Below are 26187 nucleotides of genomic sequence, written 5' to 3'. Positions count from 1 at the left end.
CCTAATTCGTGTGCTCTACACATGAGTCTCTATTGTCTCTGTTTAGAAGATTGCTTGTTTAGAGTTCTGGACTGGCAACTAGAAGGTTGTGGATTCAAATCCTTGGTGAGACACTGTTGTTGTACCCTTGAGCAAGGTACTTCATTTAGACAGCTCCAGTAGAATAACTTAGGGTATAAATGTGAACAACTATAAATCTCTTTGGATAAAAGAATCCACCGAATCAATTAAGAAACCATATATATAAAAAAACATACGCCTAAAAATTCACACATAACAAATTGCCTTTGGAAAGTCTTCTTTACAGGGGGGTGCTGTGGAGGTATTGTTACTGTGATTTCCATTCAAATAGCTGGGTTCAGAGAGCTCTGCAATGTAAATTTCTCAACACACGTACTCACAGTCACTACTTAAGAAGTCATACCTCGGGAAATAGTAAGCACAGCAAATACTTTTCAAAAACCAAACAAGAAAAAAAAGTAGAAAACAAATCAGAAATACTAAAGATTCTTTCGGTTCTGGATATCACATCTGAAGAGGACAAGGCAAAAGAAAAGTATTATGAAATATCTAGTCCACAAATTACAAAACTCCAAGCCAAAGCAGATCCACATAAAGGTATACAAGCTGCTTAGTGTATCGCAAATTGAGAAATAAACAAGGCATCCTCTTCACAGTAAATCAAACATCTCAAAACCAATTTCACCCACAACACTTGCTCAAAAAAATGGACTAATGGCTCCATAGCTTGTCCACTGCGGGATATTCTTAGTACATCAGAGCAGGCAGTCAGGAAAGGGCTGTATGTCACAGCTTAGCAGCAAACTAATCAAGGAAAAGAAACCACATCACAGTGCAGTCATGTTCATGAAGAATCATAAAAATGGTACTTTTTCACCACTAACCCAATGACATGAAACCAATGCAAAGACATCAATCTATGTTTGACGTAAGTGGCTCATTGAGAATAATTCAGTCTCTGAACGGTACGTTGCACACTCGGTTTGAAGGAAATGTTGATCTTTAGTCTTGAACAGAAGACACTAGGCAAGGATTTAATTAAGATATGGAAAATCCTGAAAGGCACTGATGAAGTATCAAAAATCCAACAACAAATGCAAGCTCCATGTTCAAGACATCACAGGTGCACCCAGTGACACAAGCTGGGTGTGGGTTTGGACACAAGAAATTAAGTGCTTGTACACTTAAGTCAGAGAACAGGGGACACTTCTACAATCAGAAAGTTGAGTGGAGTCAACATCTCAGATGTGCTGTTGAAGCAAAGTTCCTTTGATCCTTCAAAATAAAGATGAGATGAGTCTTGTATCAACAACTTACTAGCAAAGAAGCAAGCACAGGCGAGACACATGACCTTCTCATTTGCATAAACATCGATGTCCTTACAATTAAAAGGCCTAGCATAAGCCCTGTAGCTTTGAGACTGCAGGATGGAGTCCAAGCCCGGTTTCTCCCCAGCCATGGTGAGGAGAAATGATATCCGTGTTGGAAAGCCAGGACAGGGACAGGGTCACCTTGAGAAGACCGTGATCAACGTATTGCCCGAGAAGCCTGAGAGCAGGTGGGGTAGTTCTTGACCGATCTTGGGGAGGTCCTGATCCTCGAAGGGTCCCTACGTACCTGTGACGTTCACGGAGAAATAGATGCTGTGGTTGCCGAAAGGACCTTGGCTCACACAGGCATAGAGGCCTGAATCGGCCGGCTCCACGCCCTCAATCTCGAGCAAGGTCTCTCGCAGGCGCGTGTGCTCCCCGTCTTGCAGAGTCACATGGTCCTTGGTCCAGACGAGTGCCTGGCCCTCCTCCTTGGCTCCGCAGCGCAGCTCTAAGCGCTCCCCGGGGTATAATGTATACGGCTCCGCTTGCGTTTCGGGAGGGACTATGGGTGCACAAAACAAAACAAAAAAAAAAGGCCACACAATGCGTGGAGGGGGTCTGCTTTTTTCTCTTAGGCTCAATCAAAAAGATGCAACAAAAAAGTGAATCCATCACCCAAAGAGGGGGAAAAAGCCTCCAGAACCAACACCAACACCAAAGAACAGCTGCCAGCAAATGAAGAATATTGAAAAGGACAAAAAGCGATTGCCACACAAGATTGCACCACCACCAAAATGAGCTTTATACATTAGTGACTTAATGTCCCTAAAACATCTCTGGTATACTACATTTCTACAGTCACTTGCTTCTAATTTGCACTGACTGTTGCAAGAATATATTTATCATTGAAGAAGAGAGCTTCAATTTTACTGCTAGCAAACAATTTATATGTTCCAAATGTCCTCCTTGTTTTTTTATGGGGCAGGATTGGTTGATACACAGCTGCTGTAATTCTCTATGTTCTTGCTGAAGTTGGACAATGTCAATGTTTTGATCCTGGTCGACGTGAAGCGAATAAATCAGATTACCATAGAAATCCTGCAACGTTGTGAGGTAGGAGGTCATAAACGCTTCAAGCTACAGAAACCAGCCTGACTAAACGCCTGCACTTTGTATGGGATTGGAAGTCTGGAGCTGATAGGGCCTGGAAAGACTGGGCGATGCTTACAAACTAGACTCTCCTCACCCCATTCCTTTCAGCCATCTTATTTTGGGGACTCATAAGATCCCAGCCCTGTTTACCAGGCCCAATAAAGCCATCGTTTCCTTTTCTCTCCAGTCTTCTGGAAATTAAATTGCTGCTACAACTTAGTCATGGTCTGTTTGTCAGTCTTGGCTGCAATAATGGCAATTCTGTGTGTGTGACAAAACAAATCGGATTTACAGGGGAAAGGGGCCTTTCAGCTAAGACACCCAAGTCCCCTGGTCTTCCATAACCCTAGTCAGAGGGGGGAGGGGCTGGGAAACCCAATTACCCTGACACCTCATCAATCATAGCACTGGTGCTCTTCTGCTCAGCACAGCAAGTTTCTGCCTTCTTCCCTTGGGACTTATTCAGTCCTTCTAAGGAGTCGTTTGTTTTAGTTACATCCATCACCTAGTGTTCCACTAAATCACCTTGTTGTCAGACATTTCAGACCTGCTAGGGTTTTGACACAGAAATCAAAGAAAAGGTCCATCCCTCTCAAACCTCCATCTGCCACTTCGCCGCCAGGTCAAACACTTTTGGATACTATGAACCTCCCAATTAACTGGGATGGTGATGAAAACAGATGCAAAGCATTTAATTGTTTCTCCCCCTTCACTAATTCTGTTTTGAGCTATTCCCTTGCTTAATCTTTCCAGAGACAAGAAAGCAGTCTGCAGTTGAGACTGCCAGAGTTAACAATCTGAGAGTTTGGAACTGCCTGTACTTTAAGAAGCTCACACTCATTTGTTCAGTGGCATTTTCAAATCGCCTATCTTTAACGTCTTCAAAGACTGAGGATGCCCTGTTTCTCTTGTATCACAGCTACACTTTAATTCCCTGAAACCCATGGAAACTCCTGGATGTGCTACACTTCTACCCGAGGATGAGGTTGCTGGTAATATGATGAGACAATGCACTGGGGTTAAGATGCCACTCAATACGCTGTCTGTCAGATCGCTGACTAAACAGGGTGTGAGAGGTAATGGAAACCACCCTGCTTTGCATGGAATTGAAACCCAAGCTAGTACCCACCTGAACAAGGTATGAAGATTTCATTATTAAACGACACCCCCTTGAACACAGACCAAAACCTTGTGTACTCCTTTCAGTAATCACATGAGATATCAGTCTTCTAGCATTTCAACAAAGTAGACCAGAAAACAGCACTGGGTTTGTATTGCATCTTAAATAAAGTACTTAAAAAAAAACTAAAAAACACAATTTAATCAATAAATGCTGTTGTATGTAAGACATCGAAAGCCCAGAAAGAGTGCGGAAGAAAAGAAATGAGGTACAGAGCCCGCCTTGTGCAACTTGAATAAATTCCCTCCTACACACACAGCTTTGTCTCCTAGTGAGACTTAAGGCCTTCAAGATCAAATACTTTCCAACTAAGCGAAAAGCTTGGATTCTCTATCCCATCTTTTTCTAACCCTCTATAGAAACTGAAGGCTTTCTGTCAATCTGCCTTTGACGATGATGAGCTTCACCTCATGTGAGGTGGCAGTAGGGCACCGGAGGAATTAGAAGATCAGTATATTTTGGCCTTCTGACTTCCTGGCTCCTTGAGCAGATTTCTGTAAATTTCCAAAGTGCCCATTTACACTGTGACAGGCCCACAACAGCTTTCTCGGACTATTTTAAGAAAAAAAAATTACCACTGACAGGACCACTTTCAAAGCATTTTAAAAGTATCAATTTTACCATCTAAAATTATACTTGAGTGAAAAAATATGTAAGCTCTGGAAACTTCTTGTATATAAGCTGAAATAGAGGGTAACTGATAGCACCAAAACATCCATTTGGAAAACAAAAATGAAACTGCCCTTGTACTTTTTATTAATATTTGTAAGTGCTATGGTCATGGATTTCACGTCAGCTACAGCTATTCTAGTTTATTTCTGTACCTGACAACACAGTAATATATGTTGCACAAAAGAAGGTGAAATAAAACTGTGTGATGCAATCTAATCAGATGTTCTAAAGATGACCCATCACGCAGATGACAGATGTGTGTAATTGAGTAGTTTTTTGCTTTTTGAAGCCCTGGCCAGAAAGAACAGTCTAATGTATGCACAACCTCACCTTGTGTAAAAAGTCTAAACACTAATGTGGTGAAAAATGTTATTGATATAAAGTTTGTAGAATATGTCAATTTCCAAAATCAAGTGGATTCTGGGACTCTGATCTCTGCTGAGTACCAGAGTTTTTGATGGATCAACACATTTAAGCAAATTCTCCAAAAAAAATGTTGGAACAATTTTACAGCCCTCACAGAATGTGCACAAAGTTGCAGGACTGCTGGGGACCAAAACTGTTGAAATGGAAGGAACGCCAACAGGTTTTCAGAAAAAGATGAATAAAAGGCAAGGATTTAGGCAGAAAACAAGAACGATGCAATTAAAATAAAAAGTGGAGGGACAATGTGGTGGTGGGGTCCACAGAGAAAGGAGGAATGGTTTAAAGATTAACCTTAAGACCCTGCCATTCACTGCAGGTTCCTGGCAGCATGACCCTTTTAACTTCCCTCCCTTTACAAATCACACAAAACATGGCCCCATGCCCAACAACAACACTAACTACTGCCTACACCCCCCACCCAACACACATACACACACCCTTTAGATCTAAATTTGTAGACCTGCACACACTCAGCCCTGACTTCTTCCCTATCTGTTGCTCTGTTTCTTTTTCAATTTGCGCTGTACAACTATCCCAACAAAGGGCTCACAACAACAATGAAAGGGGGGAGAGGGGAGAGTGAGGCCTGTAGCAGCAGGTTCCACTGCCGGTTGTCATGGTGACTGCATTTAGGCCTAGTAAAGGTATTTCCTGGATCACATATGCCTGACAGGCCTCCTAATCCCAGCAGGAAAGGGGGCCAAGGGGGTAGGATCAACTTTCTCCTAAAAAAAAATGAAAAAGAGGCAGAGAGAGTGGGGGATATGGGGGGTGTCCCTGTCTCCTACATGTTTTAATTTGGGCTGTGATTTTTTTGTAAAGTCTAATGCATCCCGTATGAGGTCTAGTTTTGTTTTGTGTTACTCTTTATTGCTGATAAGCTTCAGTCAACATTCCAGCTATTAATCAGAGCACAAACACACCATAAAAAAGCCATAAAAGCTGTAAAAAGTACTTGTCGCTTTGATGTCAAGTAAACCATGGTCTCAATGTCTATGTCCCAGACCTCGGTTTCCCTTCTGAAATAATTCTCAACAGTAATGGGTTTTTCTCAATTTAATCTTTAGTTGAAATTTTATCAAACTCAGACAGCTGCACTCTTATTTTAAATTACTTTGAAGCCCATATAAATATTTAGATTTAAAAAAAAAGAATGCTGCTTCAGCAAGTGGTTTAATATAACAGAAAAACTATTTTGTAGGTGTTTCTTTTCACTGATACATGTCAAACCATACACTTTAGCTTACTTAGTAAGCCTACTTACCAAGTGAAATAGAGAAAGGCCTTAATGTAATCCAATTAATAGCCATATTTACTACTGAAAACTCCCCTCCTATTTCATGGTTCCTACTGTTCTACCTTTCATTTCTACAATTATTAACCATGAATCCAGGTGTCTATAAAAATGGAGGTGAAAGTTAAATAATTAAACTGACCATCCTACTTGGTGCCAAACCTATTACCTTCATGCACTGCAGTACCACCCTGTATGAAGGAAGTGTATTTTATATACAGGGTAGCATCATATCTGAACCTGTAATGAAGAGTCAATCTGAAACTTCATTTTCAGGCTGAGATGAGTATACTTGGATATGAGTCCCAACTTTACCACATATAAACTGAAATGTTTTACCACATTTTTCAAATATTCTCTAGTCACAATTTAAATTGTAATCACCACCACACGCTCTCATTCGCTAAAGACATTGAGGAAAAAAACCAAAAGACCATAATTAGACCTATATGCAGTCATGCTGTCCTCGTTTTCCTGGGTAGTCGCAAATACAGTCTCTTTATAAGAACCATAATGACATGGTTGCAAGGCTGGATATTTAAGTATGAGGATGCTGTATGGGAAGAATAATCCAAACCTTCCCCTCTGCTAAATTAGAACCAGTTGAAAACAGACCATTATGCATTGCTTTGAAACTGCAGATCCACACTAAGGGAAAAAGGAGTCGCTCCGCTTCTTAAAACAAAAATAAATGGCTCAAACTTATGTAAAATGGGAAACAGATTTTGGTCTTGGAATCAAGCACAGCCTGGTTTTTGCTGAACCCTTCAACCCAAAGGTATCAACCCTCTGCATTTTGACTGAATAATAAGGACATGAACATTTCAAGTCTCCAAAAGCCACAATCTGACCTGTTCTTGACATTTTCCCCAAGAGGCACTTCATAATTCTTTATGGGACTCCAAAATAAATGACATGAAAGATTCAGATGTCAATTAACACAGGTGGCACATTATCATCGTTGCTTCAACTTGCAGGCCATTTTACAGTCAGTCTTGGTAACCCAAACGTTGCACTAATTTTGCAGGCAAATATTACATCATCTTTTCCATAGCTTTTTTTATACTCACTCTAAATGTAATATGTTTTGAAAGGGAGCCCTGAATGTGCTCTGTGAAAGGCATGGGTTTGTCTCAAAGGATGAAAGCCCTTTACAATAACGGTCACCACGCCAAGGTGGCTGCAAAACACACTAGATGAAAAAGACGTGATGCTACATGTAGTTTTAATTTTTTTTAAATCACTGATATTGGCTTTCACACCCACCAATGCGAAATGTTCAAGTTGTACACAGCCTTGACTCAGATCTCCTCTCCCATCACCCACCTGTGTGCATGCCAATTACAAGCAAAAGGGCAGACACAGGACCCGCTAAATCAAAGCCTTTCTAAAGAAGAAGGTTTTGAGTCTTGATTTGAAAGGGCTCAGGACAGGTGACTCTCTCATACCCTTAGGGATAGAATTCCAGAGTTTGGGCCATAGCAGGAGAAGGCAGTGTAGACAGGCTTGGGGAACATTCAGGAGACCAGAATTAGACAAGTGAAGGTTTTAAGGTGGGGAGTAGGACGATAGAACTCAGAAAGGTTCTGAGTTGCCCGTCTAACAGTAGCTACCGATAAAGTCACAAACCACTGTTTCTCTATGCAAACTTCAGATTCTCACACCAGACTTTCACCTGGCTGGGATTCAACATAGGAAGCAATAGGCTGGCTGGATTGCTGCTGGGATTTCCTGGAGCGATTGCAGAGGACAAACCCCGGTGTCTAACAGCGTGCGGGGACGGATCTTTCCCTGTTCAGAGTGCTCAGCCCCCTGGAAGGCTTGGGCCGGCGGAGGAAGAGGCTGTGATGAGGGACAGGAATGCCAGGAAGTGCCAAGACTGCTGGAGACCTTTCAACAACCTCCAAGGAGGAATTCAGAGCCCCTGAAACCCGAGATGAACCAGGGAAAGAGGCAACAGCATGGGGGGGGGGGGGGGGGGGGTGATTGACATATCATCAGCTCTAGCTTGTGCTACTCTTTCATAGATGACAACCACTCTCAACTGCTCTGACACTCTGACTACGTCAAGTCCCATCTCAAGCCATGGAAAAGAGACCACTGAACTGTCCAACAGGGGATCTTATGTCTCAAATTAACTCTGCCATCTCCGTCTGCTTCCAGTACTAGATTCAAGACTCTCAACAATGTCAACAAAGTTGATTGGGTCTTGCTCCAGCACAGCCCCATAAAAACAAATTCTACACTCACACAGTAGCATAATAAGAATCACCCCCCATCCTTTTTATTAAATAACTGCCTGATTCTTTGAGGCTCTCTCCTCCTCTCAAACCATAGAAAGGGACATGTGAAGCCAAAGCTGGCAGCTCCTGTACTTAAAAAAAAGCAATGAAGTGATCCACACAAGACTCCCACTTCAACCTCATCGGGCCAAGCTCGCCACAGCACGGTAATGTCAGTGAGGAACTGACATGGCCTCACATTATGTGCGCACACTGTGCGAAGCGATACACTTTTCCTGCTACTGCTCAGTGCTAGGAGACACAATTAATTGGCACCCTTCACCATCACCCGAGCCCCTCCCCCTCCAAAAAACCCTCAATCCCAGTAATGAAATAAACTAATCCGGGTCTAGATGAAAACCAAAGGAATTTACTCCCTCCCTCACAGCATCTTCATTAATCAGGAACAGAGGAGGGCAGAGGCCCTTACTACCTGTAGTCCATCTCAAACAGCAATGAATCAAGAAGCAATAGAAATTTCTAGGCCCCGACTGCTTCAACTAATTACTCAACAATGCAGTGTGACTAACTTGGGAATGCTAGATACATTTCCATTAAATTTTCCCTTAGTAAAATATCCCTAGAACTACTAGGAATTCACTGTTGACTAAGGATGGCCAGTTCCTCAGCTTAAAAAACAACAACTCATTCAGTCCTAAAAATAGTAATTATTTTTCGGAGTGCTGCTTCATTGCAATACTCATCTCAAAGCATTTAACTAGTGAGTCAGCTTACAGCACGACTTCATGAAATAACAGCAGCAGAAAAAAAGAGCACAACCATCTTTTAGAAAAGTTTCCAAACCACAGACACCACAGTAACACTTGTGTTTTGTTAAAAAAAACAGCTGTTACTTTAAGAAAACAAGCATTTAAACCAGCTGAGGAGATTCTGATGATAATAATTCCATACACTTATTTAGCGTTTTTCTGGACGCTCCACTCAAAGCGCTTTACAGGTAGTGGGGACTCCCCTCCACCACCACCAGTGTTTAGCCCCATCTGGATGATGCGACTGCAGCCAAACTGCACCAGTAGGCTCCCCACACATCATCTCTTAGTGACGGTGACAAGAGTAATGAAGCCAATTCATACATTAGGATTATTAGTTGGCCATGGCTGCTTAAGGCCAGGGGGAAATTTAGCCAGGACACCGGGGTAACATCCCTACTCTTTTCAAAGAAACACCCTGGGATTTATAATGAGCGCAGAGAGACAGGACCTTGGACCTGCATCTCATCTGAAGGATGGCGCCATTTCATAGTATAGTGCCACCATCTCCTACATTCCTGATGGAGGGGCCATTTCTTGAGAAGGTAGCAGAAACCCTGAATGACGACTTCAGGACTGACACAGCACAGTAAATCACAGCTGTGACCTGCTCTCCTCTCACCCCCTCAGCCTCCCAACCTGTCTCACTGCCTCTTTCTTTCAGCCCCTCCTCCCCTGACCTGACAGCTCTGTTTTTCCCCCCATGCCCACAGACACATCTGTGTTGAGTGGCAGCACCCTAGGGCTACAGACAGGAAGTGCACACTTGAGTCAAAGGAAGCTACTGGGAAGACATTTTCCCCAAAGTGCCGCCTACCCTCCTGTCCTTACCCTCTTTCCCCAATGCTGTCGAGAGGCCAGTCTGCCTGCCTGCAGCTCATTCACTTGGAGAGACCAGTGTGGAGACTTCAAACTAAAAGACCCCTCTCTCTACAGGTTATAGGTTTTTATATACAGTATTCAGTAATAGCCCAATAAGCAAAATTAAGACCTATGTTTAGAAAAACACTTGCTCCATGGGACTGTCTTCAAAACATACAGTCCTGACCTACGAATATCATAAAAAATTGGTTGGATACTATGACTAAGCATACCAGGCACCCAAGATTCTAATTCCTCTGCACACACTTATGATCAAGGGGATTTCAAGGGGATATTCATCATACACATCACAATACTTTACAAATGAGGCATCTCAGTTCTACTTGTAGTTCTACAGTGGCTATCCAGGAAGCCAATCGAGGATCTCTTTAGTCCTATAGTGCTGCTTTTAACATAATAAATTCATGTTTATTACAATGAATTTTAAGGAACATGTGCAGGCTCTGATGAAGGTGTAAAGAATTTAAAGCGGTGACTATTTTTTTTTTGCAAAGGAATGAAACAAAATAATTGTTTCATCCATAAGGAAAAACTCTGGTTTTCCTCAATGTTGCCATTTCTTTTCCATTCTGTTGTGCCCAATGAGTCTATATTCTAGCTTGGACCTGCCTCACCAAACTATATAAACTAGCAGTCACTATAATGGAAAGACAACAGAAAAACTGATGTTCTGACAATTTACAACCGGAGCTTGTGTGGGGGAGATCCCATACTGTAAATAACCATTTGGTGGATGAGGAGGGCAGGGAAAATATAAAATCAACCCTCACCCACCTCTTTTTCTGTAAAAAAAACCCCAAAGCCGTTCCCAGAAACCCGATCTCCAAAGTGTAACGTAGCCCAAGGGTGGAGTTCTAGCAGTTTTTCAAAGCACCTAATTTATAGCTTCCCCAGCCGTTAACTCTTCCCTAGTGACACCAAATACCTTTTCATTACAAAGAAATGTAGGCAGGAGCAGGGGCTGCTGGGTATTCAGGCTGCCTGGGGCTGCAGATGGAATCCATTTTGTCCATCTCCCCCCCTTGCTCCTCAGATAAACAAAGCTCTGCCTGGTTTATTTATAGGCCTTATTGATAAGGGAGACCCCTCTGTGGTAATTAGCTTAATTATAATGCTGTGCTTTACGATGCTCTCACACTGCACTTCCGATTCAAGAGTGTAAACATTTTAAACTGATGCTCCTACAGGCTCACAGTAGGCAGTAGGTCGAGGTGGCTAGAGATAAACATTTGGCACACCCAATGGGTACATTTTTGGGTATTCAGTTTCAATTTTATTTGAGTTTCTCTTTTAAGAGAAAAGGACTGTTGTACCACTCTTCTGAGTGATCCCTTTAAACAGTAAAAAGGGAATTTAATGTGCAGCATAATTGGATTGTATCAAGTGAAAAAATATGTTCTTAATTTTTTTTTAAATGAAAAACTCTAGAACTTTCACTAAACCTTGTATTTCATAAATACATTTGCCTGCATTGTCGGGAGAGTTGTTTCTAAATTAAAATATTTTGGGTGTGAAAAAGACTGAAAACACCCTTTAAAAACAGATGACATATTTGTTACTAATATACATTTTTTTCATCCAGTAGATTTTATTCAAAACATGGCCACTTCATTCTGTTTTTTGTTTTGTTTTATAGCTCAAATTAATTGATTCTTTGACCAGCATTGTAAAACCCAGAATATAACTTTAAAACTGTCCCTCTTCAGTATTACAGTACCTTATAACAGTATTAATGGTACTATAAGATGTGGAGGCCAGATCTCTGACAAAGCAAAAGTGACTTCTGAATCCCAGAAACTGACTGCACACATCTTGCTTTTAACCTCACAAAATCAAATAAAAACCCAATAGCTAGAACAATCCACACTGATGCCCTCATCATTTAACAATGGTCCTCGCTAGTCTTAAACCATTGTCTTCCCATGTGAGATAGAAGCTCCTTTGTGTGGAATGGCTAAGGTGTGGGAATGTTCTCAATGAAGAAAGACAGCTTCTCAGTGCAAGAGTGATAAGAAAATGGGAATCATTACCTTAACAATTGTGGGTTGCTTTTTTACAGAAAATAGAGATTTGACATTTTGTAAGCTAAGAATGCAAAACACTCACATACCACAGCTACAAGAGTAGTCTGGCCAGGCACAAAGTTAAACTAAGTTATTTCTAAGTATTAAATTAATGAAACACTAAACCTCCAGTGTATTACCATTAAAATGGATATAATGCACACACAATACAAAAAACAGCTCAAACACAATAAGGAAGAAACAGAACACTTGAACGTACGAGGAAACTGACAATTTTAAATGAAAAACTAAATTTAAATTCCTCTGACAGTTTAAATGGAATCCAACCTGATCTGTTGACAGTATCAAGTTGGAAAGACTCAGGCAGATGGCAGTCAGTCAAGTGTTCACACATCTTCCTTTTCAAACAAGCTTCACAGTACAAGTGGGTTTTTGGGGAAGGGGATTTGCAAGGGATGAGAGGGTCTTAACTGCATCAGATTCCACCACGGGATAATCTGAACATTATGGATGGCAAGAATGTGAGCCTAGGTCTTTTTTTCATGCCTACTGGAGTATCAGTGCAACAGCCTTAATGAGTTCCAGCACAAGCTTATTAAACTCTCATTACAGGGAAGAGGGGTACAGTGGAGAATGTGCATACATATGGGGGCTGTGGGATGGGGCTGCTCTGGTTATGTATGAGCAGATTATGTTTACAGAATTAGTGCAGACCCTACTTTTATACAGTCTTCTGCATAGTACCTCGAGAACAGACTCCAACACACTGTGAAAGTGAAAAGAGGCCATCTAAACGATACAGTAGCAAGCATTAATGGAAACAGGGAGGGAATTTCTTATGTATGGATCCATTTGAATGTTACCTCTGCTTAGAGCAACACAAGGCTCATATTAAAGGATTAGTTAGACCATGTTTGAATGCCCTTTTGTACTTAAGAAAGGCAACCTGGCCAACACAACCCATTTAAAACGCTTCAGAGCTGTTCTGTTTGTCAACCGCATGACCAAAACCTGCACTGAGGTGGCCTTCAACATATGCAGGACTTCTGTAGATCGGAGTTTGTTTTTGATGAGCCTAAATTTCAACGACCAGAGCTCACCTGCACTGTATTACTGGCCTAATTCCACTCTGGGCCTGCACAACCTAGCCTGCCTCAGTGTTTCAGGTCAACCAATACAGCCACTGCCCATTTCATCCCCTGATCTGCTGTGCAGGGGGATGCTGGTACATAATGGCTGCTACACGTCACCCAGGTGGGGGCTGCACTTCAGTGGTAGATGAAACATGGCCCTTTTCATATGCACAACACCTTTGGGGGAGGAAAAACACTGAACAAATGCAAAGTACAAGTGAATGTTAAAACCCAAACTTGAACAATGGCCACTGTTTCACACCCTTCTTATACACGATAGAAGGGAGAGGATGCTCACTGAAGCTACAGTTGCATGCAAAAATATTGTCTGGACTTTAACCCACTTTCAAATCCCTTTCAAAATAACTTTGAAAATGTAGTTTTACTGTATTTAAAGCTAAAGATGTTTTGTTAGGTTCACTATACCTTGTCTGGAACTAAAATTACATCTGTGTCCGTATCCTGCTAAACGGCTTTGAGCCAAACACCCGCCACCTTTTATTACTGAGTTCAGTGTTCACTTTGCAAAAAACCTCCTTCGTATAACATAATTTCACCACTTTACACCCCTTCCAGCAAAGAAATGGGTTAGTAAAGGATAGGTTTTACACCAAGAAGAGCAGGGGGAGTGACACTGAGGAGTGAGGCCAGAGATGCACGAGTGATTCATAGTCTTGGCTCCGGTGTGTTCCCTCAGCAAGGCGGAGAGTAATTAAGGATCTTTCCTTTAGATTGAATCACATCACTCTGCCCAGACACAATCCTTACACTGAGAAAAGCCCAAAAATAGACAGCAAAACGGATTTCTAAAGTTTGCCAATTTCTAAGCAAAACAATTCCTAATTAATTAATAATTCAAGTCAGACACAAAGGCACAAAGCCTGCACAGTACACTCCAATATCTCCAGCCTCACTCCCCCGGCGACAAAGACAGCCAGCATTCACAGTTTACTCCTCTCCTCCACATCAGTCTTTAAAGATGCAGTGAAAACTCTTGAACCGTCTCTTTTTCTTAATTAAATTTCGGTTGCTCAGTGGAGTAAGCTTATTTTATAGCGACACATAAATCTCATTGCGGTTTTCCCAAGATGGCAGCTTGACAGTGAATTGGCTTGCTTTGTGGGCACAAGAGATGAGTACGGTCGAACAATTTTGGAAGGAATAAACACCGAAAGCTGGCAGCCTTATGTATGAAGACACTTGAACTGGCGTGACTAAGCAGATGGATGTATTACCTTGGTCAGTGATGGTGGTGCGGCCCTCAGAGAAAGAGACCTGGGCAAGTACAGCCCACAGAAACACCAGGGTCCAGGGCAACATCCTCCTGAGACCTCTACGACTGGTCAGGAGCGCACAGCATGGCAACCACGGGTCATCAGCGCTGGGCCGTCCACTCTGCCAACGTGAGATCGCCAGTCTGGCAGACAGAGAGAAAGAGTTCAGGACCTTCATCATCTTAAATCCACTCAAGATTGAGCACTGTGCATCATGCGCGCTTGCTTTCAATGAAAAATGGAAACGCATTGAAGACGGGAGCTCACAGGTGGAACAAAGACTTCATTTCTGCAGCACAGTCTGGAGCCATTTTGCATTTTAGGAGCTGCTACACAAAGTTTAACACTGTACTCAAAATCAAAGAAGCACAAAATCCTGCACCCAATATTACATTCAAGAGCATACATCTTATAAAGCCATGAAGTGGTTCAGACTGCTGCATCTAGGAGGACATATTTCCATGCTCTAATTACAGCTTTATGGACAGGCAAAGCTATCAGAAGACAAATGTTTTTCAGACAATAAAATCATTGCCAGACTGCTGCATGGAAGTCAATGCAGAATTGCAAACATAAGGAAAAATCATATTTCCAGCTGTTTTTTCAGGGGGAAAAGTAGAGCAACTTTGATTTATCGTCCTTCTACTGTTCCCCCCTCACACACAAAATATCCCAAAAAGAATAATCACACATAGAAAGACGCAAGGAGTATAAGTGATTTTACCAGTTGTAACTGCTCTAGATCAGCATTTCTGCACCTTTTGCATACTGAAGCACATTTACAGAAACGTGTTGTGACACACAGACGTCACTGGCCTACGCACACCATTACAATATAATAAACTAAACATTTCAGTCTGAAATGTCCTAGTGCATAATCGCCTCATCCTGGCAGTACATGATGACAGTGAAACAAGAAGCTCTTCCTCAGCTGCAGTAGTTTTTGTGTTTTGTTTCTTATCCGTCAAATGTGAAAAACTTGTCTGTCTCACATGTATATAAATCATTCAATTTTGATTTCTCATCAGTGACTTCTACACAATTTCACCTGTTAATGCCCGAGGATGCAAAGCTGCATCACAGAGCAAGCGGCTGAGAAACTGTGCTGTAGAGCAGGGATCGCCAGGGCCTTGTGGGCCAGTCCAGGATATGTCGCACATCTCCTCACATCATCAGCAACTTTACATTTGTACAGCAGGGTCAAATTGGTCCATTTAAACCTTATGGGAGCTAATTTATCACTGTTCCTGAGATATTGTTTGTAAGGAGACATACAACACCTACTGGACTGTAAGCATCAAGGACCAAACTTGAGGAGTCCCATTCTGAAGTGTCCTCACTTTTCTAACCTCTCCACTTCAAACAGCCATCAAAAGAGGCCCTGCATGTTTAAGAACCTAACCAAGAATATTTCCAGAAGCCAAAGACCTAAGTCACACAGGGTGTTTCTGAATGTTAGCAATTGTCCGAACGCCTATTCGCCTATTTTGTGCCAGTATCATCTGGAGGGGAAAAAACCCACAATTTCCTCTGTCAAGACCCCAGCAGCGCACAGCTCAGATTGTCCTGGCACACCTTGACTCATTACTGAGCACAGAGAGCCCACCGCAGCAGACTCATAAAAGCTCATAAAGGACAGAGGCTTTCTGATCTCATTTGCTAAACCCATACATACGGTCATAAACTTCCATCTGGAAGGAGCTCCCAGGCATTTGATCAGAAGGACCTCATTAATGATCTTAATCCCCCCCCATCAGGTCCACTTGTTTTCTAAAATATTGTAGAAAAGTATACTGGATGGGCTCGTCATGCGTTTTATCCATGTGGCAGAGTGGTACGGCGTGCCTCTTCATTCCTCACTGTGCACTGTCCTTTGGAAATGCAACACTAATGAAATCTACAGCAGCAGCAGTTGCCAATGTGTAAGTTAATCACTTTGTTTCTACAAGCAGCTGTAGACAAAACCCATTTCCAACTGTAGATCAATTTAGGCGTTAAGGCCGAGGTTGTAGGCAAACATGATCCTTTCTCCAGAATAGAATCACCCAGTTTGGCTCGGCACAGAGCCTGGGTTGATCATTATCTGACTGACTAGATCCTAATAGGTTCTAATAGGCAGGTGTGAGCCTGGTCAGTAACTGGATGGGAGACCTCCTGGGAAAAACTAAGGTTGCTGCTGGAAGAGGTGTTAGTGGGACCAGCAGGGGGCGCTCACCCTGCGGTCTGTGTGGGTTCTAATGCCCCAGTATAGTGAGGGGGACACTATACTGTAAACAAGCGCCGTCTTTCGGATGAGACGTAAAACCGAGGTCCTGACTCTCTGTGGTCATTAAAAATCCCAGGGCGTTTCTCGAAAAGAGTAAGGGTGTAACCCCGGCGTCCTGGCCAAAGTTCCCATTGACCCTTACCAGTCATGGCCTCCTAATAATCCCCATCTATGAATTGGCTTCATTACTCTGCTCTCCTCCCCACTGATAGCTGATGTGTGGTGAGCGTTCTGGCGCACTATGGCTGCTGTCACATCATCCAGGTGGATGCTGCACATTGGTGGTGGTGGAGGGGAGTCCCCATTACCTGTAAAGCGCTTTGAGTGGAGTGTCCAGAAAAGCGCTATATAAGTGTAAGCAATTATTATTATTATTAATAGTTAGGGTCACTTTCAAGGGTCTCAAGAAAAATCAACATTTCTCTTCACGATACAGAGCAGACATGGGGTGAGCAGTTTACACAGCAGAAAAAAAGATTTTGCTTTGATTTCCAAAATTGTCTAATAACTATAGAAGCAAGAGATGGAGGAATTGGGAAAGGGGACTTCTTTCAAGTAACTTCCTAGCTCTCTCTCAAATGGTGCCAGCCAAGCGATCCTGAGGGGGCAGGTTTTATGGCTCCATTTTATTGCCATTTCTTTGGTTCAGGTACAGAAACCACTTGCAAGGACTACTGTTCTGTGGCTGGAGGATGGCTTTATGCATAAAATGTGTAGGCCGACATCAGGCCCAAGCAAGTGAATTTTTCATTGACAATATTCAATCCATGATTGAATATTAACTCATCTGAAATCTGCAGTGATTATATTTTCTTGCGTCTTGTTGCAGAATCTCATCATGAGCCTACATGTCGAACACATCAGGATGGGCACAGCCAGCTGAGGCACACTCATGTGGAATGAATCTAATCAAGTCTTTTATACTTCTTAATTCTCTTATAAAATAAATTTACAAGAAGTTAAGAATGCTGAAAGAATAATAATAGTCCTTCAGCTTGTAAGGTGAGAAACTATCACAATCCTGGCAACAGTGATACACAGACATGATCAAGTACCTGACAGACTGCTGCAGCTTGTCCTATGAAACTGCAGATTTCCCCGCAATGAAATTGGCAAGTTGGTGTCCACAGATGTTTTACTGGACTAAGATCAGGAGACAAAGCTGGCCATAGCAAGGTCTCAATATCAGTAACTAAGTCATGCCATTGTAACCCCAGCATTATGTGGTCTTGCATTGTCCTACTGGAAGAGTAGCACTTCCTGATTGGCTTCCAGGAACAGAAAAGGTGTTGGATCAAGAACTTCAATGTATTGCTAAGGAGCAACGTTGCCTTCGGCTGGTGCCAAAGGCATGTTTATGTTAAAAAGAGATTCTTCTCCATGTCAACACACTTCCAGCACCTCAAAAGTTAGCGTGAGCAATGCAATTGTCCTAGAAATATCTACACACAGCATTTTCCATCAGGTTAGTCAAGGAAAAGGACATTCACCAATGAATACAATTCTCCTCCACCTACAGTACCATGCTGCCATTTCAGATGACAGTGATTTCATTGCTCAGCATTCAGCATTGGCCCTGAGCAGGCGTCACGCATACAAATTTCACTGTTTGTTGCACTGTAGCTGGCTGAAAATGATTACACAGGTCAAACAGATCTGACAGTTCAGGGCCAGCATGGTGACCCTCTGTCTGGCAGGACATGGCCTGTGCTTCACACTGCTAGCTTCCTGGCTCCTCTGCATTAATCTGCCGATTGTTAAAACTAAGCCTCCTTCTTCAAGCACCTTCCCTCACAAATCAGCTGCTGCCTTGAATCACCAGTAACACCAACCTGGTGGTTTGTAGGGCATCACGTTTCTTGCGTTAATTAAAATTATTTCTGTTTAAATGGCAGTTACACCAATTCTTAATCAACACGTGAACTCATAAAGAACTGAGGATCGTCATTCAAAGGAACAACACCACTGCAGCAATCAGTGAACATGCCTGCCCACTGTTTAAAATGGGAGTAATATTATGTGCCCAATGAGATTTTAATGCAATGCTTAAGACTGACATATTTTCATTGTACACCAGCACATATTTCAACATCTGTCCATGTGCAAAATAAAAATGGTAGCATTCAACAGCCACAGTGGGCTGTTACAACCTTGCAGCTCAGAAACATGAAATGGTTCAAATTGCTCTTGAATGGGTGGCATACATGGCCACTTCTGACAGAAGCTGTTTCTACTTACTAAACACTCCAAAAATAAAACTACTTCTAAAATTACTTCAAGTGTAGAGTGAAGAGTTAGGGATTAGGTGCTGGAGAAAACCAGTGGTGCACACTGCACTCAAAGTCTATCTGTGAAATGTAAGGTGCACACCACACCAATTCTCACACCATTCATTTTTGTTTTAAGAATGACACCATCTGCAGGTATCATTTTTAAAACTTACATCTGCTTCATTTTTAAAAGGTAATGCTGTCCAGCATAAACGGAGATAATCTGTTTAGGATATTGCTCCTGTCATCTATAAAAAATACTTTGCAAGAATGGTGCAACAATAAATATGAAACTTCTATTCACAATTCATCAACAGTTTCACTATCGGAAAATGTTGAACTTGTCAAGAACTTGTCATTCTTTAAACAAGCGATAGTAAATTCGCTAATGTGAGGTAACTGCATGTAGCAAGTGGAGGATTGTTACAGTTAATTTTTCCCATTTGTATTCTAATCAAAGGCCAAAAGAGATTTTTGCCAAGCAGATATTTGATCCATTCCTGAAATTGCTGAATGGTGGCGTGTATGTCAGGGTGTTTTCACAAGATACTGTTACAGAGGGCTGCCCCAAGCAAAGGAATTTGACACAGCTATAAAACTAACAATGAATGCTTTAAACAATAACTAGCAATTAAAAAAGTTTATAGGTTCTTTCAAAATTGTTGAAGGTTCCCAAAGCATTTTAAAAAATGTAGTACTTTTCTAACACTAATGCTACTAACATCTTGGCATGGACATCACTTAAAGTTTCTTGTCTTACAAACAAGGAAACATGTAAAAACAGTTTCTGAATAGGCTGTCTGGGGTTTATGAGAAAATAAAGGGGCACATCAACACACATTGCTTCAAAAACTGGGCTACATAGTAGCCAAACAGTGCAAAACTAATGTGAAACGTTGAACAAATTAAAAGAAACATTTAATTTTTTATTCAAAAAGAGCTGGAAAATGCTTATTGCGCTCAAAAAAGCAGTAAACATGAAACAAGCTTACTACAGACAACTGCACAATAGCCACAGCTTCAAATGAAGCACAAGCAGACAGCATAGACTGCTGTTTTTAAAAACACATGTGCAACACATCCCCACTGCGGCAACACTCAACAGTGGCCATCACCCTGGGCGACTGAGATAGAACTTCTAGTAAGACATCTTGCCAGCTCTTCCAGCAGAGCCACAGAGCTAGGCAGGGAAGAGAAAGGAAAAACACCAAGTTAAAACTACAAAGAACAGGAATAAGATATCCCCACGGACAGGTTTGTTTGAAATGGCCCACATATCAGAGCACTTCTCGGGAGCACTGATTTACATTCCTGTTGTGCTACCCGGAGCTCCACCTCCACATCTGCAAATCCCATTACCCACAGCACCTGGCTAAGGGATTAACACTTCCCCCCCTGGAATCCATGTGAAAGAGACCTGACCAATGGCTTCAAGGGTCTTTGAAGCCCTCCCAGCCCTTAACTGCAGCCATACCTCCACCTTACTATTGGCTTGCAATGTACCCTAAAAGCTCCAGCTTTTTCTGCTTGACTTTTGCCAGTAAACAGATTAACCTCTGCTCTGAATTCTCTTTAAGAGCAACAGGAGGTGGTGGACTGGGGAGAGAATTTCACAATGGCACAGCGTTGTGGACAATGACCACACCAATATCACTCCCTCAGCCTCCAGAGATCTTAGCAACAGCCCCCCTCCTTCTGGAAATCAATTCAGAAGACTGGGGATCTGTACCAACACACATCATGGGATACCTGCATAACCCATGTTGCACAGGCACAGAGCAGCATCTGTGCAGCTGCATATTCCCTTTCGAAACAGATGCTTAATCCGAATTTGTCACGTTTCTCTTCCTGGGCATCATCTCGTGCTCGGATGATGAGTCAACCCCCACAGTGGGCCAGGTCACCAGCACATCACAGCTGGCAGTCCACAGCGATGTGAGGGATGAGTCATAACAATGAGTCAGACTCTTAGAATGTGAGCCCACATCCAAAGAAACAGAAGCCCACTCCACCAGGGACTGAGGCTAATCTTCAGGTCATGCATAACTAAGATACCCAATTCGACCTCACAAAAATGCTGTCCAAAAACTGTGGTAGCAGGTGTAATAGGGCTCAGTGCACCAAGCATGTTACAGAAGTGACATCACCCCCTCGAAACCCAGATGGTGTTGAATACTCCAGAGGAAGAAGACCTGATCTTCTGGCACAGTAGAGAATGCAGGCGTCCGGGGAGAAGTATGGCATGTGCATATTGAACCCATGAGCAACCATGATCCAACCCCTGCACTTTGGTCTTCCAAAAAAACAAATCTGCCATCCAGGTTTGGTCTTCGAGTTGGACCGGAAGATGTGAAAGCTCAGCTCTCAAACAAGATTCAATAAGGTTGGATGAACCAACCTATTTTCAAAATCCAATAGTGCTACACAGTTTGAAATTTAGAAAGATAAAACGACACTTTATTGGTCTTGGTTTATAGTGTACTGAAGTATACAGGCATGCCACTAATATAACGCACCAAATCACTTTCACTGAAAGCACTGTCATCAAGGAAGTGGTGTCTATAGCCATGCAATACAGCTTTATAGAACACTAATGAATTTCAGGTTCTGGTCAAGGACAGTGATCCACCTAATTCAAACACTGTTCTTTAGGCTGTTCCATTTTTTCCCCTTCATGCAACTACAAAGTAGAGATGCTGAAGTTTCTTGTGACCACAAATAACAGCATTAAGCACTAGCATGTGGTAGGTTTATTAAGAGCTCATGAATGCAGTTCATTTACATCCGTAATGGCCATCGTAATTCAGAGTGATAAAATTTTAAATCTCGTAAATAAATGGCTGAGCAAAGCCCCCACCCCCCCCCCCAACATACTTCAAAGATTTATAGATTAGTTCTTGCTTAACGTTTTATATACTGCGGGTGCCAGTGTCTTTGTCTGACCTCAATATATTAGCAAAGAAGACCAGTAGACAGCCGTGGTGGGCTGAGAATGACTAAAAACCAAATCCGTCGCCAACAGAGCACCTCAAAAACTTCAATAAGACTGTAACAAGAACAGCATTAGACACGACTCGGACTGCTTTTCCGCAAGCAGGGTGCAGAGTTTCAGTTTAGTAGAAGTACGATGCACACGGACTGTGTGACTGCAGTGATCAGTTATATTTTGTGAACTCATCTTGGATCGATTCAATGTTCCTGAATCCAACAGCTTTTACTGCAAGTGGAATAGTTTGATCTCCTTCAGCATCTGTAACCATTTGGCAGCACTTGGCCACCTCACCTATGTGCTTTCTCAAAATCCCAGCTGCAATATGATTCCACTGCTTTGGAAATCACAGTGGCTTTTGGATCCATCATTGCTTTGAATCACTTAATCCGGACCTGTAACAGAATGACCTTTGACTGTTACGATAACGTGAGGTAATTGCAAAGGGACATTCTGTGTGGAACTAAACCTATTTTCAAGTATGTGGGGTAATCTAGATCACAGTTTGGAACAAAAGACAGCAGACAGACTTGGGTTCCCCCAGGGTCAGGACTGAGAGCTGACCCTTGGCCGGCGAAACAGCAATCTCGAGTACTGAAGGAAGAAAACTGCACATTCTAGAGCTGGGGGGTATAATCCTGGCCCTGGAGGGCTGGTCTTGTGTGTGGGTGTGCATTTCAACTCGACTCTGGTTACTGGCTTAACTGGGACAATTAACAGCTTCGCCAAGCTCTTGAGGCACTGCCACTGCTTTAAAGAGACCTTTTAAACCGAGAGACACGGCAGCCATGCAGGACTGAGACCGCCTTCCCCCGTTCCGAACCGAAAATGACATGACTAGGCTGTCTGAGCAAAGCACAGCCAACTTAGGAACTGGGAGTAGACATCTTCTTTCCACCTCACACATCTCTGCCTTTTATGGAGTTCGTCAGTCAACATGCTATGAGCACTCACTTATTATCCACCCAAGATAATTCGGCTGTGACCTGTGTTTAACCCCTGGTGCCTTTCGGAAGAAAACAGACAATCCCATTTCCTGAGCCGGTGGTCACAAAGACAGCAGTGCCACAGGCCTCCCCCCCACTGTAAACAACAAGCAAAGTTTATTCAAGCATAATCCAAAGATTCAATCACTCTGCTTACATGTTCCATTCAATTGCAGATTCTTCATATTTTTCGTTTTTATTGTGGATTGATGCTTTTGCAAAAAGGGGATAAAAAACAAAATTGGCTTCTGTGCACAGGCAACTTATCACTGTGCCTTCAAACATGATCAAACTGTAGTTGCTGGTTTTCAGTTTTCCCTTTTTCTTCCCCCCTTAAGAATAAGGTCTGTTTTTTTCTTGGCTTCTGTGGAGCAGTGGAGCCAGACAGCAAAAAGCAATTAAACCTACAGTTGAGGGGAGCTTGCTGCCTTTCATTAGTGCGTCCGGGACGAGTAATTAACAGCCACTCTTCGTAACAGCAAGAAGAAAGTAAAGAGGTAGGGCTGTCTTCGTTCACATCTGAAAGATTACAGGCAGGGGCAATATAGAGGGAGAGGGAGATGGATTCTTGCTCTAAAGACGGAACTAATCCCTTCTACCCAAAACGGGCCTCTTATTATAGAAAGATAGAAACTCCTTTCCTCTCTCTCCCCATCTCTTCCCTTGGCAAAGAAAAGTACCGCTTCCTAAGCATACGGTAATGTATAACCACAGAGCATGCCGTACATATGATACTGCTGTTAAGCACGTTAAGTTTTTGGAATGCCTTGAACTGAAAAAGACAACACCCCTCGTTTCAGTTTATCAGCACATCTGAATGGCAGCGTAGTACTTCTGGGTTTCAATATCTGAACATTATTATAGTCTGCTTGATAGCTTTAACAGGCCAAATTGCCATCTGCTAGAGTACATTAAAAAAATGATAATTCAGTGTTCTTGTACTATGTTTTGCCTGACCTTCCCAAATGTAGACAAGTGCAGGGTTTTCCATACTGGTAACAAGAACAGACAATACAAAATGGTAAAAACTGAGGTGTTTATGTTGACCCATCATTTATTACACATCTGGACAATGGGGAAAGCAATTAAGAAAGTAAACAAAGTTAGGAAAGTTCTGTGCATTTTATGCATTGAAAATTCTATGCATTTCACATTTAATGCACTGTATAGTGCACTAGTAAGGCCTCATTTAAAATATTATGTACAATTTTGGTCATCATGTTATAGAAAAGATATTGCCTTTTTGGATTAAGGCCAGAGAAGAGATACCTGATGCAGTAATGGGTTTAACTTTAAGGGAATGTTCTACACTGTCAGGTTGAAGGACTGAATGCTTCAAAGAAAATGACCTATAGGACTTTGTAAAAAAAAAACGTAAACCACATAATTGTGCATCGGATCTGGCAAACTATAAAATCCTTTCATAAAATAAACACTGACTTTTTTAGACACGCACGCATACTGGCAAACAAATCCTTCATTAAAAAAAACAGCTTTACTTGACTGAAAGTCAAAGTGGTTAATACTTAATAAGAGTTGCCGTTTCCTTGAACTTAATCATTTCCTCCTCTATGTTCCATGTTTATTCTAAAACAAGCAAAATAAAGCATTATTCACCATTCCTTACACAGCACAGGTCTGGCAATGCACTTAAAAAGGCAGGGAATGAAGAATGACACAGCATTGAACTAATGTTTCGAAGAGATGACCTACTAGCTTCGAGTCTTGTTAGTTTTGGCAAAATGTACCTGAGAAGGACCACACAACCCTGACTGCCACGTGTTTGCAAAGAAAGCTGCTGGTATTGCAAAAGGAGAACAACAATACTGCGGGAAGCCCGATATAAAAACTAACCAATAAAGGTGTTTACCAGAAGTTGCTACTTGTCACTGGCCTTGATTCCTCATGTTCCTAAAGTCCTGCCAAATGTGTGTAGAAAACTCAAGAGAAACAGGTTGTGAATCAGTAACATATGTCAGTGTTCTGGAGACAGAAGCTAACATGTGCCTGTAACAGCAAGATTTGCACAGATTTTGTGACCGATTGTTTAACCTTACAAATGAATGTGACAAATTTTAATCATACAGGAGTGCGACACACACAAGAATACCAGTAATTAAATAGCGAGGTGATTGAAAGAGTCTGAATTGATCATAAACAGAGCATTTATGTTCTAAAGGTCACTACAGGACAGCAAGTTTGTGTACTGTACTGTCAGAGCTTCAGGGAACTTGAATGAACATCTAAGTACTAAGAAGAACCTATCAAAGGCAACATGCATTAAAAATGTGACAAATATACTCATTTCGACATGCTTGACACACAAAGAAGTTCACTGTTGAGTAAAACTGTGTGCATACAAACAAAACAAAGAACTAGACTCCAGCTTCTGGAAACAATCAAATTTGCTCGGGGAAAAAATTGGTCTAAATTGCTGATAATGATATAAAGAAAAACAGCAGTAAAGAAAAAAATAAAGATTAAGAGCAATTACTATAATGAAGCTGTTTTGAGTTCCTAGTGGTCTCTTGACATTCTCAACAGAATGGGTTATGGATTTATGGAAACAGAAAAAAATTCAATCTACTTTTCCAAGCAACCATGAACAGGCATCTACCTATTATCAACAGCCCAGGATATGAAAAGCTCTGAATTGTAATTAAAGGTTGCATTTTGTTATTTTTTCCTCTGCACTCAGACATAAAGACCCTTTCCAGCCCAGCCTGGCCCCTAATTACTGTTCGCCTGCACCCATGCATAAAATTCCTCAGCTCTGTTTGTTCCTGAGACGGGGAACCTGCCTAAACTCATTGCTCAGCTCCACAGAGTCGTCTGCTACATCAGCAGTGGCTCCAACTCACCAGGACTAGAATCCCAGATGACTCCTCAGTTCCAGTCTGCACCTTTTTTTTACTTAAGCTTTAGGTTCAAGACAATACACATCCTAGACGTTTAAAGCAAAGAAGGACTCCTGCTGCCCCTAAACAAGATTTCAATGTTTACAAAACATTCCACACCTTTATATTTCAGGCTTAATCCAACAATTATTTCAGGAATGTCCCAGTCCCTGATGCTTCATAGTGAAAATGTGAAAACTGGAACAGCCAATAACTAATTCATCTCGGCTGTCCTTTAGCCTAGTTTTGCCTAATGCCTGATGTCTAGTTTACTGTTGCTGTTTAGTGCCAACGTTAGAAATGGTAATGCACGACTGATAATCAATACACTAAAAGCAATTTAAACAGCTACAGGA

The 26187-nt window shown here is 42.0% G+C and overlaps 1 protein-coding gene across 4 annotated transcripts in view; it reads right to left on the bottom strand.

The window, feature by feature from the left end:
• Positions 1–26187, bottom strand: part of fgfr1a (fibroblast growth factor receptor 1a) — a 58469-nt gene that overhangs the window by 23622 nt on the left and 8660 nt on the right. For 2 of the 4 annotated variants that reach the window (XM_088938287.1, XM_088938295.1), the window contains exons 2-3: positions 14385–14566; positions 1639–1896 (exon numbers count right to left, since the gene is read on the bottom strand). In XM_088938287.1, the coding sequence (XP_088794413.1) occupies positions 1639–1896; positions 14385–14469 (343 nt within the window). In that variant the 5' untranslated portion in view covers positions 14470–14566. The remainder of the gene's footprint in view (positions 1–1638; positions 1897–14384; positions 14567–26187) is intronic. The other 2 variants (XM_088938303.1, XM_088938312.1) reach the window with 1 other exon arrangement.

This window comes from Atractosteus spatula, chromosome 2 (genome assembly GCF_055471065.1).
Source record: "Atractosteus spatula isolate fAtrSpa1 chromosome 2, fAtrSpa1.hap1, whole genome shotgun sequence".
Taxonomy (NCBI): domain Eukaryota; kingdom Metazoa; phylum Chordata; class Actinopteri; order Semionotiformes; family Lepisosteidae; genus Atractosteus; species Atractosteus spatula.
This window is presented reverse-complemented; position numbering and strand designations above follow the sequence as displayed.